This window comes from Agelaius phoeniceus, chromosome 13, assembly GCF_051311805.1.
Source record: "Agelaius phoeniceus isolate bAgePho1 chromosome 13, bAgePho1.hap1, whole genome shotgun sequence".
NCBI classification, from domain to species: domain Eukaryota; kingdom Metazoa; phylum Chordata; class Aves; order Passeriformes; family Icteridae; genus Agelaius; species Agelaius phoeniceus.
In genome coordinates this window covers 11,028,491-11,047,518 of record NC_135277.1, presented here as the reverse complement: position 1 = coordinate 11,047,518, position 19,028 = coordinate 11,028,491, and the positions used below count along the sequence as shown (strand labels likewise).

General features: G+C 44.8%; 1 protein-coding gene across 18 annotated transcripts in view; it reads left to right on the top strand.

Annotated features, from left to right (window-relative positions):
- SEMA6D (semaphorin 6D) overlaps window positions 1–19,028 on the top strand; it is a 342,631-nt gene that overhangs the window by 307,058 nt on the left and 16,545 nt on the right. For 3 of the 18 annotated variants that reach the window (XM_077185507.1, XM_077185494.1, XM_077185493.1), the window contains exon 1: window positions 4,440–4,695. The exons of 8 other annotated variants lie outside the window; for them this stretch is intronic. In XM_077185507.1, the coding sequence (XP_077041622.1) occupies window positions 4,480–4,695 (216 nt within the window). In that variant the 5' untranslated portion in view covers window positions 4,440–4,479. Of the gene's footprint in view, window positions 1–3,981; window positions 4,098–4,189; window positions 4,373–4,438; window positions 4,696–4,808; window positions 4,954–19,028 lie in introns of those variants that run through there. 7 more of the 18 variants (XM_077185490.1, XM_077185489.1, XM_077185491.1 and 4 more) reach the window with 6 other exon arrangements.

The following is a 19,028-nucleotide window of genomic DNA, read 5'->3' as shown; positions in this document are numbered from 1 at the left end:
TTTACACAGATAAATTTATTACATCTTTTCTTAAACTTACCCCTCTTTAAATAATACTTGACTTATGAACAATTATTTGTCTGTATCAACACAGCACAGGCTTGTTATATTAGCAATTTGCTATTTTTAGCCACTTGGTGTAAATCATGAGCAACAATGTTCTGAAATGTCTCACTTCTGAATTGCATTGATACTGCTACAAGCTAGGACTCAGAAGGAAAATGGTTGGCTCAGCTTTATTGCTTTGCCAGCCAAACACTGGGATTTTCACCAATATCCCCCCCTGGCAACAAGGTTTAGGGTGATTGAACAGGGATATGATTTAAATGCACTCGAGGCAGATTAAAGACCCATCTTCTCAGGATCTAAACCATGGGGAATGAGTGGCTAAAGAAGGGCAACACCTACAGAAAGGACTCATGGAGATGGGGTGCTAAAGCCAGGAATGGTCGGCATCCCTCTCGCAGAGGTGAGCAATAGGAAACATGGAATTCTGCATTGTGCAGGCTGACACCATAATGAGTTATCAGTTTCAGCTTATGTGGCTTTAGCCCTGTTCTGGTCATGAGCTGTGAGGCATTACAGCTTGATCTTCCTATTTTCTACATTTATGTTCTTAAAAGTCCAAAGGAGAGAATTCTCCACCAATCAATAGAGATAAAAAGCCTGTTTTTCTTGGAAATGGTCCTACATTTATTCACGTATTATACATGCCTGCCCTGCCCTGTGCAATGGCTCCCAGGATATTGAGAAGACAAGAAGACACATAAAACCAGAGTTGCATGAAAATAACTTTTCTAGGCTGTTAATACGAACAACTATTATCAGGCAGACAAATGTTTACCCTTTCTATGGGAGCATTACTCATTGAATAGCACCTTAAATTGTCCAACTAATTTTATTCACTCATAATAAATAAATCTATTCTCTTTTACTATCAAACTTAATTACAGTAAAGGTAAGTCATAACATCGCACTTTGCAATTTAGATTTAAGGATAGTGAATATAAAAACTGCATGTCTACTTCATCAGGAATTATGTATCGATCCATATTAAATTACCTACCAGTTCCTCTATGCAATGCCTTGCAGTGGGCAGATGCCTGTATGCACTGGCAAAAAGAAGGGAGGAAGAAAATATTTAGCTAAAACAAAATGACTCTTAGGGTACAACATCATCACTTCTTGGCACTGCTGTGATTTGACCATCCCCCTGTAAATGACATTTGCCGTTTTTATTGGAAATGACACAGCTTAAATGAACATGTCCTCAAAATATAAGTTTGATATTTCATTCAGAACCATTGTGTCCGTGCGTTTGCATGCTGAGTCACTGATGGAGCTCTGGCTCAGCCAGGGGTAAATTGTCAATTCCATTTCCCTCAGTACTTGGCATTTCCTAGGGATGTGCCATTTGAGCTTACTCTTCCTGAGCTACCATGATCTGAAGGTGGTTTCCCAAACTTGCAAACTGCCCTGCTTTGTGCACCGGCACTTCTTCACTAAATCACCCGTGGCTGAAGTGGTGATGTCAATCAACACACCTACTTGCTGAAATCAGTTCAGCTTTGGTTATAAACCCAGTGGAGGAATTCAAACAGAATGACATGTCTGATTTAAAACCAGTTTAATATTATCCATATTTTAATGAATAAAAAAATCAGTATGTTGTTCTAACAGAGGGTGCTTCTGTTACCAGTAGGTAAATTTTTAACACTTTGCTTATATTTTCAAATTCATGAACAAGAGTTGCTCAAGTCTGTAAAGCACTTAAAGGGTGAAAAGTCCTTTGGACAGTAGGAATCACCTGCACACCCTACCCATGAGACCGGGTGGGTAAGTGCTCTGTTGCCACCTGGGACACAGGGACAGTCTCATTGGAGCCAAAGCTGGTCCCCGGGCTCTTGGGCTGACACTCAGTCCATTTTATTCTGCCTCTGTACTTTCAGATTCTGCTGATGTGTTTCTTTTGCAAATCAATCATTCTGGGGGTAATTAACATTTAAAAGCCAGGTTTCTTTTAATTCCATTAGTATATTTGTGACAAGAAATGTGTTGGCAGAATCCAAAGGTTAAGAGTTACAATGAAGAACAAGTTTTAGGATAAATGAAAGTTAAGGCCTAAAATAGCCTGACAATACCCCATTAATCTGCACACTATTGACACAATAGTGGTCTGTTGTGTCAATGAGGATTTAAGAAGCTTTGCAGCACATGTTACTGATAGTTTATCATATCAATAGGAGCCTGCATACATTTGTGTTTAAAAACCTGTGGCTGTGTAATTCCCTGACTGTACACATATTGTAAATGCACATACTTTAAATCCTTACATAAAGTGGTTCCTAGCCATGCAGCAAATTTTGAAATGATAATAAACTACCATATTTAAGTGTAGACACAAGGTATTAGTCTTGGCTGTACCAAAATCCTCTAAAATGCTGTACTTCTAGCTGAAACCCTTTGCCCTACAGGAATGGGATCTCATTCTCAACATTGTGTCACCTGCCTAATTGAAGCAGAAGGAGATTTAAACCATATTAATCTTTCATCCTAATATATGGAAACCTTGAGTGAGCTTGTGGCTTGGAGGTATGGCAGGGAAGAAAGGTCCCTTCCCACAGGCTGCCCTTCTCAGAGCAGAGGCGAGCACACAGCCACAGCCCCAGCAGTGCCAAGGGCTGGGCATCCAACACCCCCCCAGCAGGGACAGCAGAACAACATAGAGGAGTAATTTCTACATGGCAGTCATAAAAGGGGTGTATTGAATGAAAGTATGAGTGGCTCTTCCAGTACTGCAGTTTTTCTGGCTGACACTACCATCAGGAGTTTCAAAAGGCAAGGAGCAAATCCCACATTTTTAATGCCCTGGTGTGGGTAGCCTGCACCTAGGCACCCATCCATACCCACCACAAATCCCCACCACAGTGGGTCTGCTCTGGGTGTCTCACTTGCAGTGCAAAGGCCACAGAGCTATTCTGTGAAACAAATCCTTCTTTTGGAAGCACTTTCAGCTTTGTTCTCCTGAGGTTGTGATTCAATTCTTAACCAAGCGAGTAGTCTCTATCGTGGCATTTTCATGCACTGTGCAAATTTTGATGCTTTTCAGATTAGGGCTGTTCATCAGAAAGAGAAAATAATGTCCTTATACCTTTAACCAGGCAGCAGCTCCTGGGGTGCCACATAGCTGTGCTGTGTTCACTGTGAGGAAGCCCATAATGATCTTGCCTTTAGCCTGTCACCACTAGGAAACATCAGAGAGAGACAGCCAAGGGGGACTGAGTTGCCAAAAACGTCCTATTCCCATGGCTGGGAGATTTTGTTGGCACCATCTCTAAAGAGAATTTACTATGGGCCAAATCCTGGCGCCCTTACTTAGATGAATCAGTTCTCAAGAGGCAACGCTCCCGCTGTGAGTGGTGCGTGTGTAAAAACCTGCCAGATCAGCCCAAAATGCTGCTTGGGAGTATCAGTGCTTGTCTTCCAGAGGGGTAGGAGAGCTGTGGGAAGCAACCAGCCCAAGGCTTTGCTGTGGAGACAGTGCTCAGCTAAGGGACAGGAATTTGGGAACTGCGCATGAATGAAGGATATATTCCCCAGCAAAAATCTCAGAATTACTTTTACTTGGATTTTTTCTTATTTTCCATTAAAAAAAACCACAGATGAAACAGTTTGGCAAGTAATCCTTTTTTTTTCCCTTGCAGGGGCATCCAAAATACTCCATGGTACTTTAAGCCTTAATTAATTTATCTTTCATGTGAAGAAAAATGAATTAGTGACAGCTATTTCCTGGACTTCATTTCTGGGATTAAACCCTTTGTTTCTGGAATATCTGAGGGAATTTTGGACAGGCATTTAAAAAGATGTCATTTCAAGGACATCCCCCCAGCACCACACGCAAAGTACTCGTCTGCAAAATAGAGTCTCATTAGCCCGCAAAATTGCATTGCTCGCAATGACTTTTTCTTCCCAAATAGAAATGAAAATTTCTGTCTTAAGAAGCGAAGGTGGCGTCGACGATGAACAAAACAAATTCTCGATGGCTTCGCTCCAGCTGTTTACCTCGGCGGCCTCGGGGCGGGGGCAGGTTTGCCGAGGTGGGCTGGGAGGGGTGAAACTACGGCCGAAGTTTGCCGGAGCCCCGCGCAGCCGGCGGGGCCGGTGTTGGTGTTGGTGTCGGGCGGCGCCCGGCGCTGCCCGCGGCGGGGGAGGCGGAGGCGGGGGGCAGCGGCCGGGGCGGTGCCGGTCCGCCCCCGCCCCGCCATGGCGCGACTCGCCGAGCTCCGCCGGCGGCCGCGGGCCGCGCTCCCGCTGCGGTGAGACCGAAAAGTTGTGCGCGGTGCTGCCGGGGCGCGGGCCGGGGGCCCCCGCGGTGAGACACGGGCGAGAATAAATCCATAGGCGGGAGGTGGAGGCGGGGGTGGGCTCTGCCGGGCGCGCCTCCCCCGAGCCGCCCCGGCTCCCAGCGCAGCGGCCGGGATGGGGCGCCCGGCGGGGGGCAGCGAGCGGAGCGGGCCCCGCCGGCGGGCGGCGGCCGCGGGCAGCGGAGCGGCGGCTGCAGGTACCGGGGAGAGCGGCGGGAGCGCGGCGGCGCTGCCGAGCGCAGCGGGCGGGAGCCGGCGCCGGCCGCAGACGGGGCAGCCGAAGCGGAGCTGTCGGGTTTATCCCCGGCGAAGTCGCCCCGGGGCGCTTGGGGTGAGTCGGGGCTGGCGCCGCGTCGGGGGCTGAGCCGGGCCGGGCCGGGGCTCGGCGCTGCCGGCGGGGCGGGGAGCCTGGCGAGCCGTGATTTACCGGCTCCCCGGCAGCAGCCGGGCGCTGGGAGGCAGAGGGAGCCGCGTTTCCAGCTCCCCATCAATAATGGATGGAAACAAATACTGGAGTCAGTTCTGAATTATCTCCGTGCCGCGGCAGGGGCAGCTCCGCGCCCGCCCTCCTGTCGAAAACAATGCTCAGGTGCAGAGCGGGGAAACTTTTTTTTTTCTTTTGGGGGGTGGGGGCGTTTCATCACTGCAGAAACCGATACAGCTGCTTTCAAGGAGTAATTAGAAAGGGTTTAAAGCCTTCTTTATTATTTATAAGGATGAATGGAAATGAAAGGTCACGCAGATATATCTAGGTGGCTCTTACGCCTGTATTTTAAAGGGCTGTGGGGTGATTGGGGAGGGTTTTTTTCATGGTTGTTTTGTTTTATCTTGTGAGTTGAAAAATGGGATTAACTGCTCTAGGTTGATGTGTTGAAAAAATTGTAGTTCCGGTGGAAATCCCACTTGTTAGCATGAATATAGCTGGTCTTAAATTAGTGGGCTTCTGCCAATCTCTCGGTTGTTTCTTACTTCTGGTCAAGATTATGTCTGTAGCACAGGCATTAGCCTGTGAGTAATTTGAGCAAAATTTAGCCCTCCGTGTGTAAAGTCATTTGTTTTTGTGTTTGTGTGTGGCTTAGAATACATTTACTTTTGAGCATAGCAGCAGCAATGATGGTTCATAATGCTCACATATGTGGCACTTGCTGTACAGATGGTATTGTAGCTTATCCATGTACACACACACACACGCTTCACACATAATGTGCAGGAATTACAGCAAACTTCCTCCAGAATACTGTTCAGTGCTCTGTAAATGCGTGGCATTTTTTTTTCCCCTGGTTATTTCCTTTGGGGAAAAAAAAGCATGCATCCTTACTGGGGTACCTTTGTGCTTCAAGTTGTTGGTCTTACTAATGTTCCCTAAATATTATTTGAAGAAACAGCTTCCTACTGTCTTAGAGGCGTTTACTGCTGGTCTGTTGCTCTCACATACAAATACTTTCACAGAGAATTTTCTGAGGTTCTCTCCTTTTCCCAAGTCCAACAGGAAGCTCATTGTAAAGCTTTGCAATTACTTTTGTGGCAAAAGAGAATAGACGTTTTTCCTGCTTTATTCACACTATAAAATTCTGTGCACCTCTGAAGTCTACTTGAGTTCCTTTCAGTAAATTAAGCTGTATAGAATCATGTTTAATGTTGTAAGTGACGGGCATATTTTGTTATGTTGGCAGATATTGTATAAACATTTACTCTGGCTTAGATAAAAACAAATTGCCAGCTTAGTGTTCTGATTTATTTTCTATATAATTATGAACTTCAGCAGTTTTTGTGTTAAGTAATATAAAGCTCAGGGTTTTTTTAAATTGGGAAGGAAAATTTTGTAGTAAGAATTTATTAGGATTCTGAATTATGTAGCTCAGATTTGTTTTCAGAAAGGCAGCCAAAAAAGTATAACCCAGAGGCTCTACGTTGGTTTATTTAACCAGCTTCTTACTTTCATCTGCACCTTCAGTTACAGTGAACCTTCCTCCCCCATATCCTGCAGTCTGTCACTACCTGCTCTCCTTTATGGTGAGATGTAACAGAGATAACATCATTTTCTAAATGTGCTTTGTGTGATGCAGGAGTGTGTGCCAGGAATACAGTGCTGGCCCTGTCAGAGCTCCACAAACCAGCTGTGTGGCTGCGGGTTTTCCCCCCAGCCTCCCGCGCCCTTTGAGCTGGACCATCTGAACGTTCCTGGGAATGGCTGAGCTGAGCTGACTGTTAGAGCAGATATTTCAGCCCCTGAAGCTGCCATAACTTTGCTGTCTATTTATGAAGAGCACATTCAGATGGAATGCTTAATTATAGATGCAATTCACTGGAGAATTGATCTTTGATCCAGTTGGTCCTGTCATGAGAGGCGTGTGAAGGAAAAGTCCAGGTTGGAAGTTCAGTTCAAAGTGTATGTTAGGCACTTGTAATAGTGTGTCTTCTGGTCTTACTACAGTTGATCGCATTCAGATTTCAGTTCTGAATTTTTATGGGTTTTTAATTCTTTCAGAACATTAGTGCACTTAACACAGGACTCAGTATCCCCTGAAGTCAGGTGTAGCCAGTTAGATGGACAGAACCTGCATGGAAATGTTGAAATGCTATGCTTGTTTGTCCTTCTGAAAAATAAAAAGCAGTTTGAAATCTGAAGTCAAGTGAAGGTTAGGGTTGAATATGGTCAGTTTTCATCAGGTGTGGAAAAGTGGTATGATTGAGACTGTTTCAGTTCTAGTCTTTTTTGGTAAGACAAAGGAAACAGGTACTTCAACAGCTTCTGTGCCTGTATAAGCTTATGTGGAGCCTACTTATGTTGCAGTGTCTGATATTTTTCAAGGCTTAGACTGTGTGTTTGCTAACTGAACAGAGGAGATGATGGTTGATTACATACTCATATGTTAAACATACCTCTAATTCCAGATTGATAAAATCAGGTACCTTTCCACTTGATAAAGTAACAATTTGCTCCACAAGTAATTAAGAAAAGATGGAATAAGGCATATTACTGGCATTGGGTAGCACAAGTTATTTTCAGTCTTAGCAACTCTGTATGCAATTAAAACAGTTCAAATGTTGCTTTCGTCAAAACTGCTGCTCGAACAGATGATCCCTTCTTATGCATCCGATAAGCTACTGCAGTTACTGTTAAAATCCATCTAAGCCATTTTATTAAGCTGTTATTTGTTCTGTGAATAGCTGCCAGCCTTGAGTTCAAAAGAAAGTGGGTTCTGATTTGTTCCTGTGTCACATGGAAGAGGTGTGCAGTGAGAACAGTGTTACTGCCCTTTCCATGCTGTTTGTGGAGCTCTGTGTGTTGTGTGCCATAGCCTGCTTTCCCTCGTCGTGGCTTGACAGTAATTACAGTACAGCTAATATCAGAAGTTGGTTCAGTTTATTCAGACAGGATGACTGTTGAATTGTCCCACTTCCAAAGTCAAATGTTTTTGTCAACCACAGAGATCAAATCTGCAGTGCATATATACAACATATGAGTAGTATTGATTTCCCTAACTTTTCTTTTCCATTTGGCTTTTGTTAAGTAACCCAGATTAGCATTTTAACAACCCTGAAGTGAACTTCTGCTATTCTCCCTGCTTGGACAGTGTGTGTAGACCATCCATCATCCTGTCCTTGGCCACAACAGGCTACTGGCTCCATAACCATTTGGAGCTACACAGAAACCACCCGACTGTGAACAGCACAGCTGGCTACAGCAATTTTTTCTTCCACGCCACTGGCAGCATTGTCTGGCTATGGTAACTAAAGTTAACATCCAGAACGTGAAGTTTCTTTCATTCTGGTGCCCCTGCCCAGCCCCACTGCAGCTCGGTGTGCACACCTGCAGAAGGAAGAGCTGCAAAATAGCTGGGAGGAGTGAGGCAACCGCTGGACTCTTGCTTTTCAAGGCTCCAGTTTGGAGACAGCAACCTGTTGTTTGGAGTGGGATGACATTAACTCTGTCCATACTCGAGAGGGAGCTTGCTGGCTGCATCCTGTGTGTGTTCAGTGTGCAGACTGGGGTGAGCTTGGGAAGTGCCAGCTACAGAAACAGAACTTGCCACTTTAACTTAGCCACACAAACTGCCAAGGAGCACAGAAAGAAATGGAGAATTTCGGCTGTGTATTTCACACATTCTTGTAGAAGCCTTTTTAGTTCCACAACGGAAACCATGTGATTTCACAGGATCTGTGCCCAGACTCTAATACTTGCTACAGATGCTTTCCTTGGTTTGTTTTGCAGATCTATGAATGCAATGGGAAAGAAGTTGTTACGGCATTTGTTGTTTTAATTCTGACGTGTGCTTTGAATGGCACCTAACCAGCAGGTGAATGTACTTGTGACTCTATGCTAATTTTACTTGTTGAGATTTTTGCATAATTTAAATAAATTGGCCTAGCATGGCTCTCTGTCATGTGTGAGCCACTGCTTTCTTGCTAGAAGAGAACTTTTGCTTTCAAGAGCAAAGGAGGTCGAGAGGTATTAGTGGGAAGGGAGGGGCTTGGTGGGAGTGGAGGAGCAAAGAAGTGGCGGTGGAAGAGGAGGAGCAAGGAGCTCAGGCAAGCAAGTAACATTTGTTCTGTCCAGAATGGTTACAAACCTTGTAAACGAAATCAGTCCCTGGACAGCTTTGATTTATATTCTCACACAGCAGATTGGCCTTGGTCTGCCTGACCTTGGTAACATAACAGAGGTCGTATTTGCACACAGAGACTCTCCCTGCAAAAAGGTTTGTTGTTGCCGTTACTTTTTTTTAACCGTTACATCTAAGAGCCAAATCGCAGCCCAGTTTCTAATTGGATAGGCACTGGGAAAGCTCAGAATGAAAGGGATGGATCCTGTTCCCACAGTGGATGGTTTAAAAGAAGAGATGGCAGATGGGTACAGTCGGGCAGTGGCCTCTAGAAGCAGGAGAGCCGTGCTGACCTGCATAATCAGCGGCTGTGCTGGGGCAGAGCCACCTAAACACAGCCGAGCTGCGTGTGTCGGGGACAGGGGCACGCAGGCTCTGGCATCACAGGCAAAGGGGAGCTTTGAAGAGGGCCTGGGATGAGAACGAGGAGTTAATTGGCAGATGCCTGCTAGGGGGCTCTTCAAGTGTGCGAGGGACAGCAGGGAGGCAAACACAGAGTTGCTCATCTAGAAGGGTAACGAGTGAGTGGTGGGGAGCAGCATCACAGACTGGCTGCCCACCAGCGGTGGGAGTGAAGCCTCAGAAGAGATGAGAGCTGATCAGCCGGTCACTCAGCTCAGCTGTTACTGCAACAATAGGCTTTTCCTAATGTGAGCTACATCGTTCATCTTTATTTTACCAAATGGTCATGGCAGCTGGGACTCTGCTTTCTCAAGCAGTGGTAAAGAACCAGCTCACACCTATGTTGGGTAGGGCCTTTCTCAGAGCTTTATTGTGGTGTGAAACAAAAGGTATTTCCCTCAAGTGCTGCTGCCTCGCTTCCCGGGCACTGGGGGTGGGCAGGGACTGCAGCACCAGCACAAAGTGTTGCTGCTATTTCTGTGTCTGTCTATCATGACAGATGCACTTTGGGGTTGAAAGAAAATCTTCATGCTTGTATGTCAAGCCCTTGTTTATGCTGTGCCTCCATTTAGGTACCCCCCTTCCAATGTTGTGTGAACCCCTTTGTGTCCCATTGGGCTGTGTAACCATTGTGTTTTGGGAGACCACAGAGAAGAAAAATGTGTATTTAATTTTTAAAAACCTCCATGTATAGTTAAGACTAAGTATTGAAATTTTAGATGGCACTTGAATGTAGCCCGTGTGAGGGAGCGCGGCTCTGCCTGTTGCTGTGATGGCAGCCAGGCCAAGAGGGGGCTGTGCAGGCAGAGTGTGTGTGTTCCTGAGCAGTGCAGGAGTAAAATACCAGAGCACTGCCTGGTGGGTCAGGGCCCTGTGGAAACAACTTGAAGCAGCCAACCTGGAAGGCAGGAGAGGGCCCTCTGGCTCTTCAATAGTTGTCCAAGAGCCAGCTTTGGCACCCCTTGCAAATATAGCTCTTTTGTGTATTGCCACCTGGGGACGAGTGCTGGAGAGAAGGGAGCAGATAACAGAGGAAAAGCAGTAGTGGGAAAGCTGTCAACAGTGTGTGAACAATGTCCCCAGGTGTCTCATGAAAGGAGTAATAAGGGAGGGGGGAAATAATCTTGCAGAGTTCAATGGTTTCCTTCAATTTGCAAACTTCTCTCTGTGACAGTTGCTTTAACCCAGCACGTGTTTATCAAAGATTAACACCGAAAAGCCAGTAATTTGTTTTTGCTCAGTAAATCATATTTTCTTCATAAAGTAAAAGCTGTGTGGATATTTTTAGCATTATGTAGTTTTTTTCCTTGATGATAACCTCAGACAAAAATAATCAAATCTCATGCTTTGGGGATTAATCTGATTTCCTGCAAGGGTATGGATAGAATTTTTTTTGTCTTGCATACCACTATACAGACAGGTTTTACTGTGAGAGTGGATTATGGCTTTTCCTCCCCCTAAAGCATCAGTTTTTCATCCTCACCAAAAACATAACAAACACTGCTCATGGCTGAACAGTGGTCTTCAGCAGCAAGCTGTGCCAGCACAAACCTAAATATTTGGTGCAGAGGGGTAAGAAAAATAGACCTGCAGACGTAAATAGTGTGGGGGATAGGTATGATTATCTTGTCATGTTGTTACACTGGCTAATATTCCTTGTGACAACCCAAGGATTTAAGGAAACATTGTAATTGTATTGGGGATCTGGGGAGGCCAATGTGGAAGAGAGAATGGAACAGGCTGTAATAGAAAGCTTTAAAACCCTGAGTCTCATTCCCTGATTTGGCAGAGATTTCCTTCTGACCTTGATTCAAGCACTTGCAGTCCATGTGTTACTGATTTGAATATATTTTTTTAAAAATTTTACTCTGAAAGGTCTGATCTGTGACTTCTCTGTGGCTCACAAGTCAAAATGCCAAAGTATTGTGATGCAAATATTTCCCTGTCTTGCAGAGTGAATGTTATCCTGAGGTGATGGAGCCCAAGTAAAGCAGAGAGGAGGGAGAGCTGAGCCCAGCATGGCTGCATCCAGCTGCAAACACTGCCATGGATGGGCTCTGCAGGTTGTGATTGCTCTGTGCAAAGTGGGCAATTCTGTGGTGCAGAGTTCCCCAATTCAACACAGGGATGTGCCCAAGTTGGGACCCAGAGCAGGGAGAGCCATGGCTACACATTTCTCCAGTCCTGTCTCCAGCCCCAAACTGGCAACAAATAGGTGTAGTTTACCTTACTGCATTTATATCAGTTTAATAACTTCAGCAGGATGCAGCGCCAGGAATCCGCCAGATCAAATGCTGCACTAATACATCTGATTTCTAAATACATAAAAATAAATTTTTCACCACTACTCTGTGTTTCTGGTGAGCCAGAAATACCCTCAGCACAAGGTGTGTGTCCCTGTCCCTCTGACCATCCCCAGGGTCTCACAGCACGAGCACGGTGTTCCCCCTCCCATGTGAATATGTATATACATACACATACAAATACACACTTGGAGACTACAAAGGCAGCAAATGTGATAATGTGATCCAACTGTTCAGTGCTAGGCTAGAAAGAAGTATTTTTCTGCCATTATGTGAAAATTTAGCGTGACTGGAACAGAGTCTGCATTTGATTAGGCAATTTAAGAAATGGAAGAGACTTCATACTGTAGGGCAGTGCTGCAAAACAATTGCTCGGAACATGTTCTAAAATTGGTTTGCCTTCACCAGATTTCCATGTGTTTCTGCACGACATCTCAAATGAAAGTATGAGCAGTCACGTGGCAAGTGACAACATTTTGGTATTATGGTAAATAAAAGCAGCAGTTTAAACAATTACTCCAAATCCTGAGAAGACTTTGAGATAAAGGAAAAAAAAACTAAAACCAAAAAACAAAACTCTCTATTTACTGTAAGCCTGGGAAAGGCATTTCATAACACATCCTTTTACTGGCATAGTTAATCTTTAATCCTAACAAGATAATAGTAATTGTTAACTTTGAGCTCAAGGTTCCTCCAGGTTTTCATGCCTGTGTTTTGTGCATGTAATTGATGGTGCCCAGGAAAGGGGCAGAGCACATGCTTTGCATATACAAATAGGTAACTGGGTGGCCAGCTACCAGATTTCTCCATGCAGAAAAGGCAAGGCTAGTTAAAAGCATGTTGTTCCCCAGTCTCTGTAGGCAGTATTCCTGCAGGCAAGGCTGGCTGACTGTTCCAGCCCTGAGAATGGCATTCAGAGAATACCAGCACAGTGTTTAAGATCTCTCACGTGCCTCTTGCCAGTGGAGTCCTCTCCTGTCTCTCCCTTTGCGTTTTCCGCAGCCATTTACCTTCTCTCTGAAGTGAGAGCAGTGACATGCAGCAGCCTTTCCCCAGCAGCAGCAACTCAAGCCAGCAATGCTCCAGCAAGGCACAGTGCTGAGATGCTGCAGGGATGTTTGTGGCAGGGGAGAAGGGTGGGTGGAAAGAAGTGCTGCTTTCTGGAGTGAGGTTGACAGCAACATTGTCTGAGGCACAGCCTGTTGAACAGCAGATGTGCCCTTTCCACAGTGCAAATCCCTTTTTTCTCCATCTGCCCTGCTTGTTGGTGCATATTCCTTCCCTCAAACCTCCCTTCCATTTCAAAACATCCCATTCCCTTCATGCAGTAGGCAGACCCTGACCTCCTGGGCTCCAGCCAGGACTCAGATGGGCAGCACTTATCCCAGGATCGGGCTGCAGCCCTGCTCAGGGGGAAGCTGCTTTCACTGCTTTCTGCAGGGCTGGGACACAGCAGGGCTGGGACACAGCAGGCCCGGGGTGCTGCCAGCAGCTCCCTTGGCTGTGGCATCAGCTGGACTTGTGCAAGTTGTACCTGAGACCTTTGTATGTCCTCACCTGCAAGTACTGGTTCATTCCTGTCCCAGAGGTACCTTATCAGATGATGCCTAATCATGCTGAAATGAGTGGCAGTTCTGCTATGTAAATCATGTTCTACAGGCTTCCAGGAAGAACACTGACTTCCTTCACTTACAGCACTGACCCTCCTTCACTTGTAGCCAACCCTCCTAGAGTGAGGAAAAATGATACTTTGGTCAGGTTTTAGGCTTTTGTTTCAGGCCAAGGGGGGGTAGTTTGGGCATTACTGAACCTACATCCAAGCCTGTGTGTACTTCAGGAGATAATTAGGTCTTTGCCATTATGGTTTAAGGGTTCTCCCTAGTTTTCAGGATAAAAGTATTTTGGTCTAAAACACATTAATCAAAAGCATCAGACACCTCTGACACAACTGGGACCTGGAGGTGCTCAGGACTTCACCCTGATGAGCCACAGCTGCTCTCCCCAGCAGGGTGGCTTTGCTTTTCTGGGGTTGGGGTCAGGGCAGGAGTAGGAGTTCCTGCTGCCCATGGCCAGGAATTAATGGAGGATCAGTGCCCAGAGTATGGAACAAAGGGCACTGTACTGACATTCCCTGCACCAGTCTGTGGACACCTCCACAAATAAATTTAGTATATCCTAGGGCAGTCCCAGCTGGGCATGAACAGTTTGAATTAATGAAATGCAGGTCTGCTAAAATGGTGGATCCAGAGCACTGCTGAAGTTAAAGCACCTTGCACTCCATCACTGATAGCCCAGCCCTGGCAAGCTTGCAAGGAAAGCATGTCCTGCAGCAGCTTTGCAAAACAGAACAGATGTGACCATAGATGTGAGCTGAAATCCAAGTTTGGTTTCAGGTGCAGGACTTCCATGTCATCCTTATAAGAGAAGGTAGTTAAGATTCAGTCTCAAAAATTAACTTAAAATAACCATAATTGAGGCAATCACTTACAGTTTGCTTAGCATTTTATTTCCTTTCCTGCTGAAACTATCTGGTGTTCAAGTAAATTTCTGATCACAGGAGAATTTAGCCCTCAAAGTGCTTCTAATCAACCACTAAACACTTGCATCATTAAAAGTCACCCCAGCCATTTTGCAAGTTCTGTCAACTCGTTCTAGAGCAGGAGGGGTGCGCTTGCTGCAACGTTCAAAGCCTGCAAACAACTGAAGTGTAGCTGGCAGTGCCATAAGCCAATTAAGATGAAAGCTGTGATACTCACTGGTAGGGTTTCATCACTTTAATATTAAACTATCTTTTTTTACTTAGGCATAGATCAAGAGGTGTTAATGCAGAATCCTTAAAAGAAGTCAAGTATTATCTTAAAATAACAGACCTGTTATTTGCACTTTCATGCTCAATTAATATCTCAGCTCTAAATATCCTATTTTTTTTTTCCTCAGAGCTGCAGACTTTAAAGTTGTTATAAAAAGTAAGGATGGCTGCATACTGCAAGTTTACATTTGAGTATATGTTTATAGGACAGAAAGAGTTGTTATTTCTGATTCATTCATACAAAATCATCAGGAACTCATGTTCCTGAAAGGGACTGCAAGAATTAAGTACCTTTCTTTCATTATAGTCACAAATATTTTCCTGCGTTATTTGATAATTACCTGAAATAATCTGTCACCAAATTCCACAACATGGATTTATCACATCATAGAGAATCTCTGAGATTTAAATGTTCTGTAAACCTCTGTGTCAGGCATTGCCTTCAGGAACTTTATTGAAGTCAGCCTTCATTAGAAGAAACATATACTGGAATGACATTAAAAAGAATTATAAAGAAAATCACGCTTGCACTGATGCTGGCTGTTGTATCCCTGTTTTGGGAGGACTTACCACGCTATAATGCAATTGCATCATTGGAAAACCTGTGTATAGATATGACCTAAAATGGGAATCTAATCCCATGCCTTTCCTATCAGAAACACTGATACAGATTTTTAAGGTAAATGTTGCATTCTATGTGGAATACTTTCTGGCTTGTAAGCAAATGACTCATCATACACATTTCACACAGTAAGACATTGAAAAAAAAGACCAAGACCAAAAAATAGAGATGGGAAAAAGAATTGTTGGCTCCCCCTCTAGAGTTTGAAACACCAGACCCTGGGCCATGCTTGTCTTATATTTTGATTCAGATGGTACAAAAAGGCTCAATTTCCCTCTTTTGATTACTAAAACACACTTTGGCCTGGCCCTGCCAGTGCATGGCTCTGCTCTGGAGTTATTTTATTCCAGTCACAGCAGGGATGAGGTGCTATTCTGGGTGGATGTTCTGGTGCATCTGTGGTTGCCAATGTGTACATTTCTACAAGTCTAGGGTGCCCCTGAAGGCAGCCTGTACCACCTCCATGTATTTTCTTCTGAACATTTTGTCTTCTGAAAGGATTGACCTGGTTGGCAAACTGAAATTGAGCAGCACTCCCTTTCTGTACTCTGCACTCACTGGTGAGCTGTGTTCTCTCTGCAGCTGGCTCAAGTTGAACTTCTCCCACCTGGCAGTAGTTACCATCAGCAAGTAAACTCAGGTGCAAATCCTTAGCCCCCTAAGCAGAGTCACTGCCAGCAAGCTTTTACCTTCATGAAGCCCAGAACTTGAACCATACCCTTTTCAGGTAGTGTTTTTTAACTGCTGTAGACCATAAGTGATTTGTACATCAAAAGATAATCCCTGATAATCCCTGAGGCTGCAGTAAACAAGATTTTTATCCTTTCTGCACTGGTCCTTTGCATCCAAAATAAAGGGGAGAGGTGCTAAACACAAGTGAGTTCCCATTCAGCCTTCATTTGGGTGCAGGTGGAATCTGTGACTTGCTCTAGCCTGGCCAATAGATCTGTGTTGCTTGAGTGTTCTTCTGATTGAAGAGCTTCAAGGCACTGCTTTGGCCAAGGGCTCAGTGCCTGAAGCCACTGTCCAAGGGTGCCCTGAGCCCCTCAGCAGGGCTTGTCTCAGGGGCTCAGTGGAAGTTGCTGGGTTTTGCACAAGATCAGCTTCTCTCTGCATCAGGGACTGAAGTCTCAGCTGTAGGCCCTGAGAAACTTGCTGAACGTCTGTAAACAAGCAGCAGTAAAAAAATTTTTGTTTGGGCTTAATTTTTATTATTAGAGTGGTTTCATGCTCGAAATTTCAGAAGGTACCATCTGAGAAAGACACTAGTCAGTGCTTTTGCACTAATTAGTGCCCTCAGGGAGCCATTTGCATGCAGGAAGAAACAGAGGACAGCAGGGATTTCCTGGTTTGTCCAAGTCCAGTCAGCTGGGATTGTGGGAAACCACATCAACATAAATTGACTAGGCTCAGCATATTACTAATCAATTCTGCCTGTCCCCCCTCAACATTATGGCCAACTTGTACTTCCAAGCACAGAGGGGATCCACCAGCCTGGGTCTGGTGGAGCAGGAAGGTGATGTAGTCATTTAGTCAGCTTTTATTATTGCAACCCTTTCCTCCATTCCTTGCCAAACTCTTCACACTTTTAGGATGTATCTTTTGTTCTGACCTGTCTTGAACTTTGCTGTACTGCACTCCTGTCTGTGCTTAGCATTTTGGGAAGCATTTATTGTGTTAAGAAGATTTTTAAGATTTTTTTTTCCAGTAAGTAGAAAATATTGCATCAGTCTGGTTTGGAGCCATTTTATATTTTGCTTCTCCCCAGCTGGCTGAATGCCCTTTCCCTTCCCCCTTCTCTTTTACGTGGCAGTGCACGGAAAGATGATTGATGGAGCGTCACCAGCACGTTGTCAAAGGCTGGAATAGATTAATGGGCAAGAAACACCAGCCTGTTCCCCTCCGTGTGTGATTGTTTGAAGGCAGGCTCATATTTTAACGGGAATTATATCCTGCTTCTCTGGATTCCCCCAATCAGGAATTGAAGGATGGGATTTCTATCTGAGATTGAAAGGTGGCAGCCACAAAGAGCCAGTTTATTACTTGGGACAACTGCCTGCCTCCCATCTGACCAACAGCATCTCCCTGAGGCCTGTCTCAGGCAGGTTGCTCTCCTCCTTAACAAGGTGGATTTTTGCCACCAGTTAACATTTACACCTCTAGTTCTTTCTCCTTGCAGACACAACTCATTATGGCACAGGCCACGTGGCCAGAGGAGCTCTGATCTGTAACCCCATTTTCACCTGAGGGACACTGCTCAGTGTGCCCCTGCTGCAGGGAAGGAGCACATCTGACCCCAAGCAGCTCAGAACCTTTGAAAAAGCTTTTTTGGTGCTTGGCCTGGGCCACAAAGTCAGCCTTGATCTGTACCTCAATTCCCCAGCTGCAAAACAAGGATAGCAATATGGTAATTTCCAAACATTGCACTTACCATGGATTGTTTTCTAGCAGAAATGCTAGGAATGCAATTTATAAGAGAAATTAATCAAAGACTGGGCTGATCCTGGCAGGGGAAAATAATCAAACCCAGAGTATGAATGTTTTCTGCATTTTCTTGAAGGTAGACATTGCCAGCATTTCGTAATCAGCTATTTCAGGCCTAACAGATATTTCAGCATTGTTATTTGTAGTCCCCAGTAGTGGCCTCCACTAAAAGGTTTGAATGTGGCAGGAATTGCGTCTTTCACACCAGTCTATCTCTGTCTACCAGAAGGCTACACCTGGCTGTCATAAACCCCTGCTCCAAGGGCTAGAGCCCATTTTTCTGATTATCCAGGAAACAGCCGTTCTTCCCAGTTTATTCTCTCTGCAGTGGTTCTGATCTCGAGCCTGTGTCCAACCAGATAAAGGCTGCATTTAAGAGCCTCTTGAAGCAGGTGAATTTTCTTTTCATATGTAGCTGGAAAGCAGAGCTACTGTTAATATTCTTTTAGTAATTTTCCAAGCAAAATAATAAAGAAATCTGTACTTGTTGCCTGGCTGGTGAGAAGTGATTACCTGTGGTTTGCTGATCCAGTGCAGCTCTCTGTCTGCCTTTCTGTCTTGTTGTGACCAAGGTCTGTGCTTCATGTCAGTATTTTCTTTGATAGAGATTTGCAGCAGATTATGTTTAGTTAGAAAAGATTGCTGAACACAACTATTCCTGCCCTGTGTGTTCTCAGGGTTCATCTCTGGAGTATCCTGAGATGTTTGAGGGTTTTTGGGGGAATGTGAGTTTGTCTCTGCTCTGGATGCATCCTCTGGGGAAACACGTCCTCTGGACTTACATTTACAAAACTTTGCATTCTTTTAGTGTGTTTGATACCCTGCCTGAAATTTGAATCTGTTTGAGAGAACTGATACTTTGTTTACCTGGCATTTCAGTTGTTTCCTGTTTGCCTTTGTGACAGTTTGCTGCATATTGGCCATGATAATCATGACCTAAAAACAAGTTGCCCTTTGACAATTGTGACCTAAAAACAAATATAAATTGCCCTTTTTTTCTGCAGCCATTTCCTGGAGCCCAAAAGTTAGTATCTGCCTCTGTAAGGCGGGTTACATGGAAGATTTGTAATTGTCACCCCAGTCTATTCTTCCCAGATGGAACACTGGAAGGGAAAAGAAACTTCCTGTTACATGCCCCTGCTTGGCACAGGTGGAACTTGTACAGTTTGCAAGTTGTGTGCAGTTTGAAGCTGGGCCAGGGTCTCTTTGAGTCATGATGTGGGCCACAAGCAGCCTCATCTTCTATGCTGACTGCAACCTACATGTCTGGGAGAGCTTCTCGCTCTTTGGCAATTTGTATTCATTTGTTCTCCAAGAAAACAAGGCTTCAGGGAAGACTTTTACTAAGCACCTTATAGATGTTACTGTGCACCAACTCAACATGCAGTTTATGTGTCTCCCCCTTTCTCTTTCACTGGAAAAGGAGTGGGCTGGATC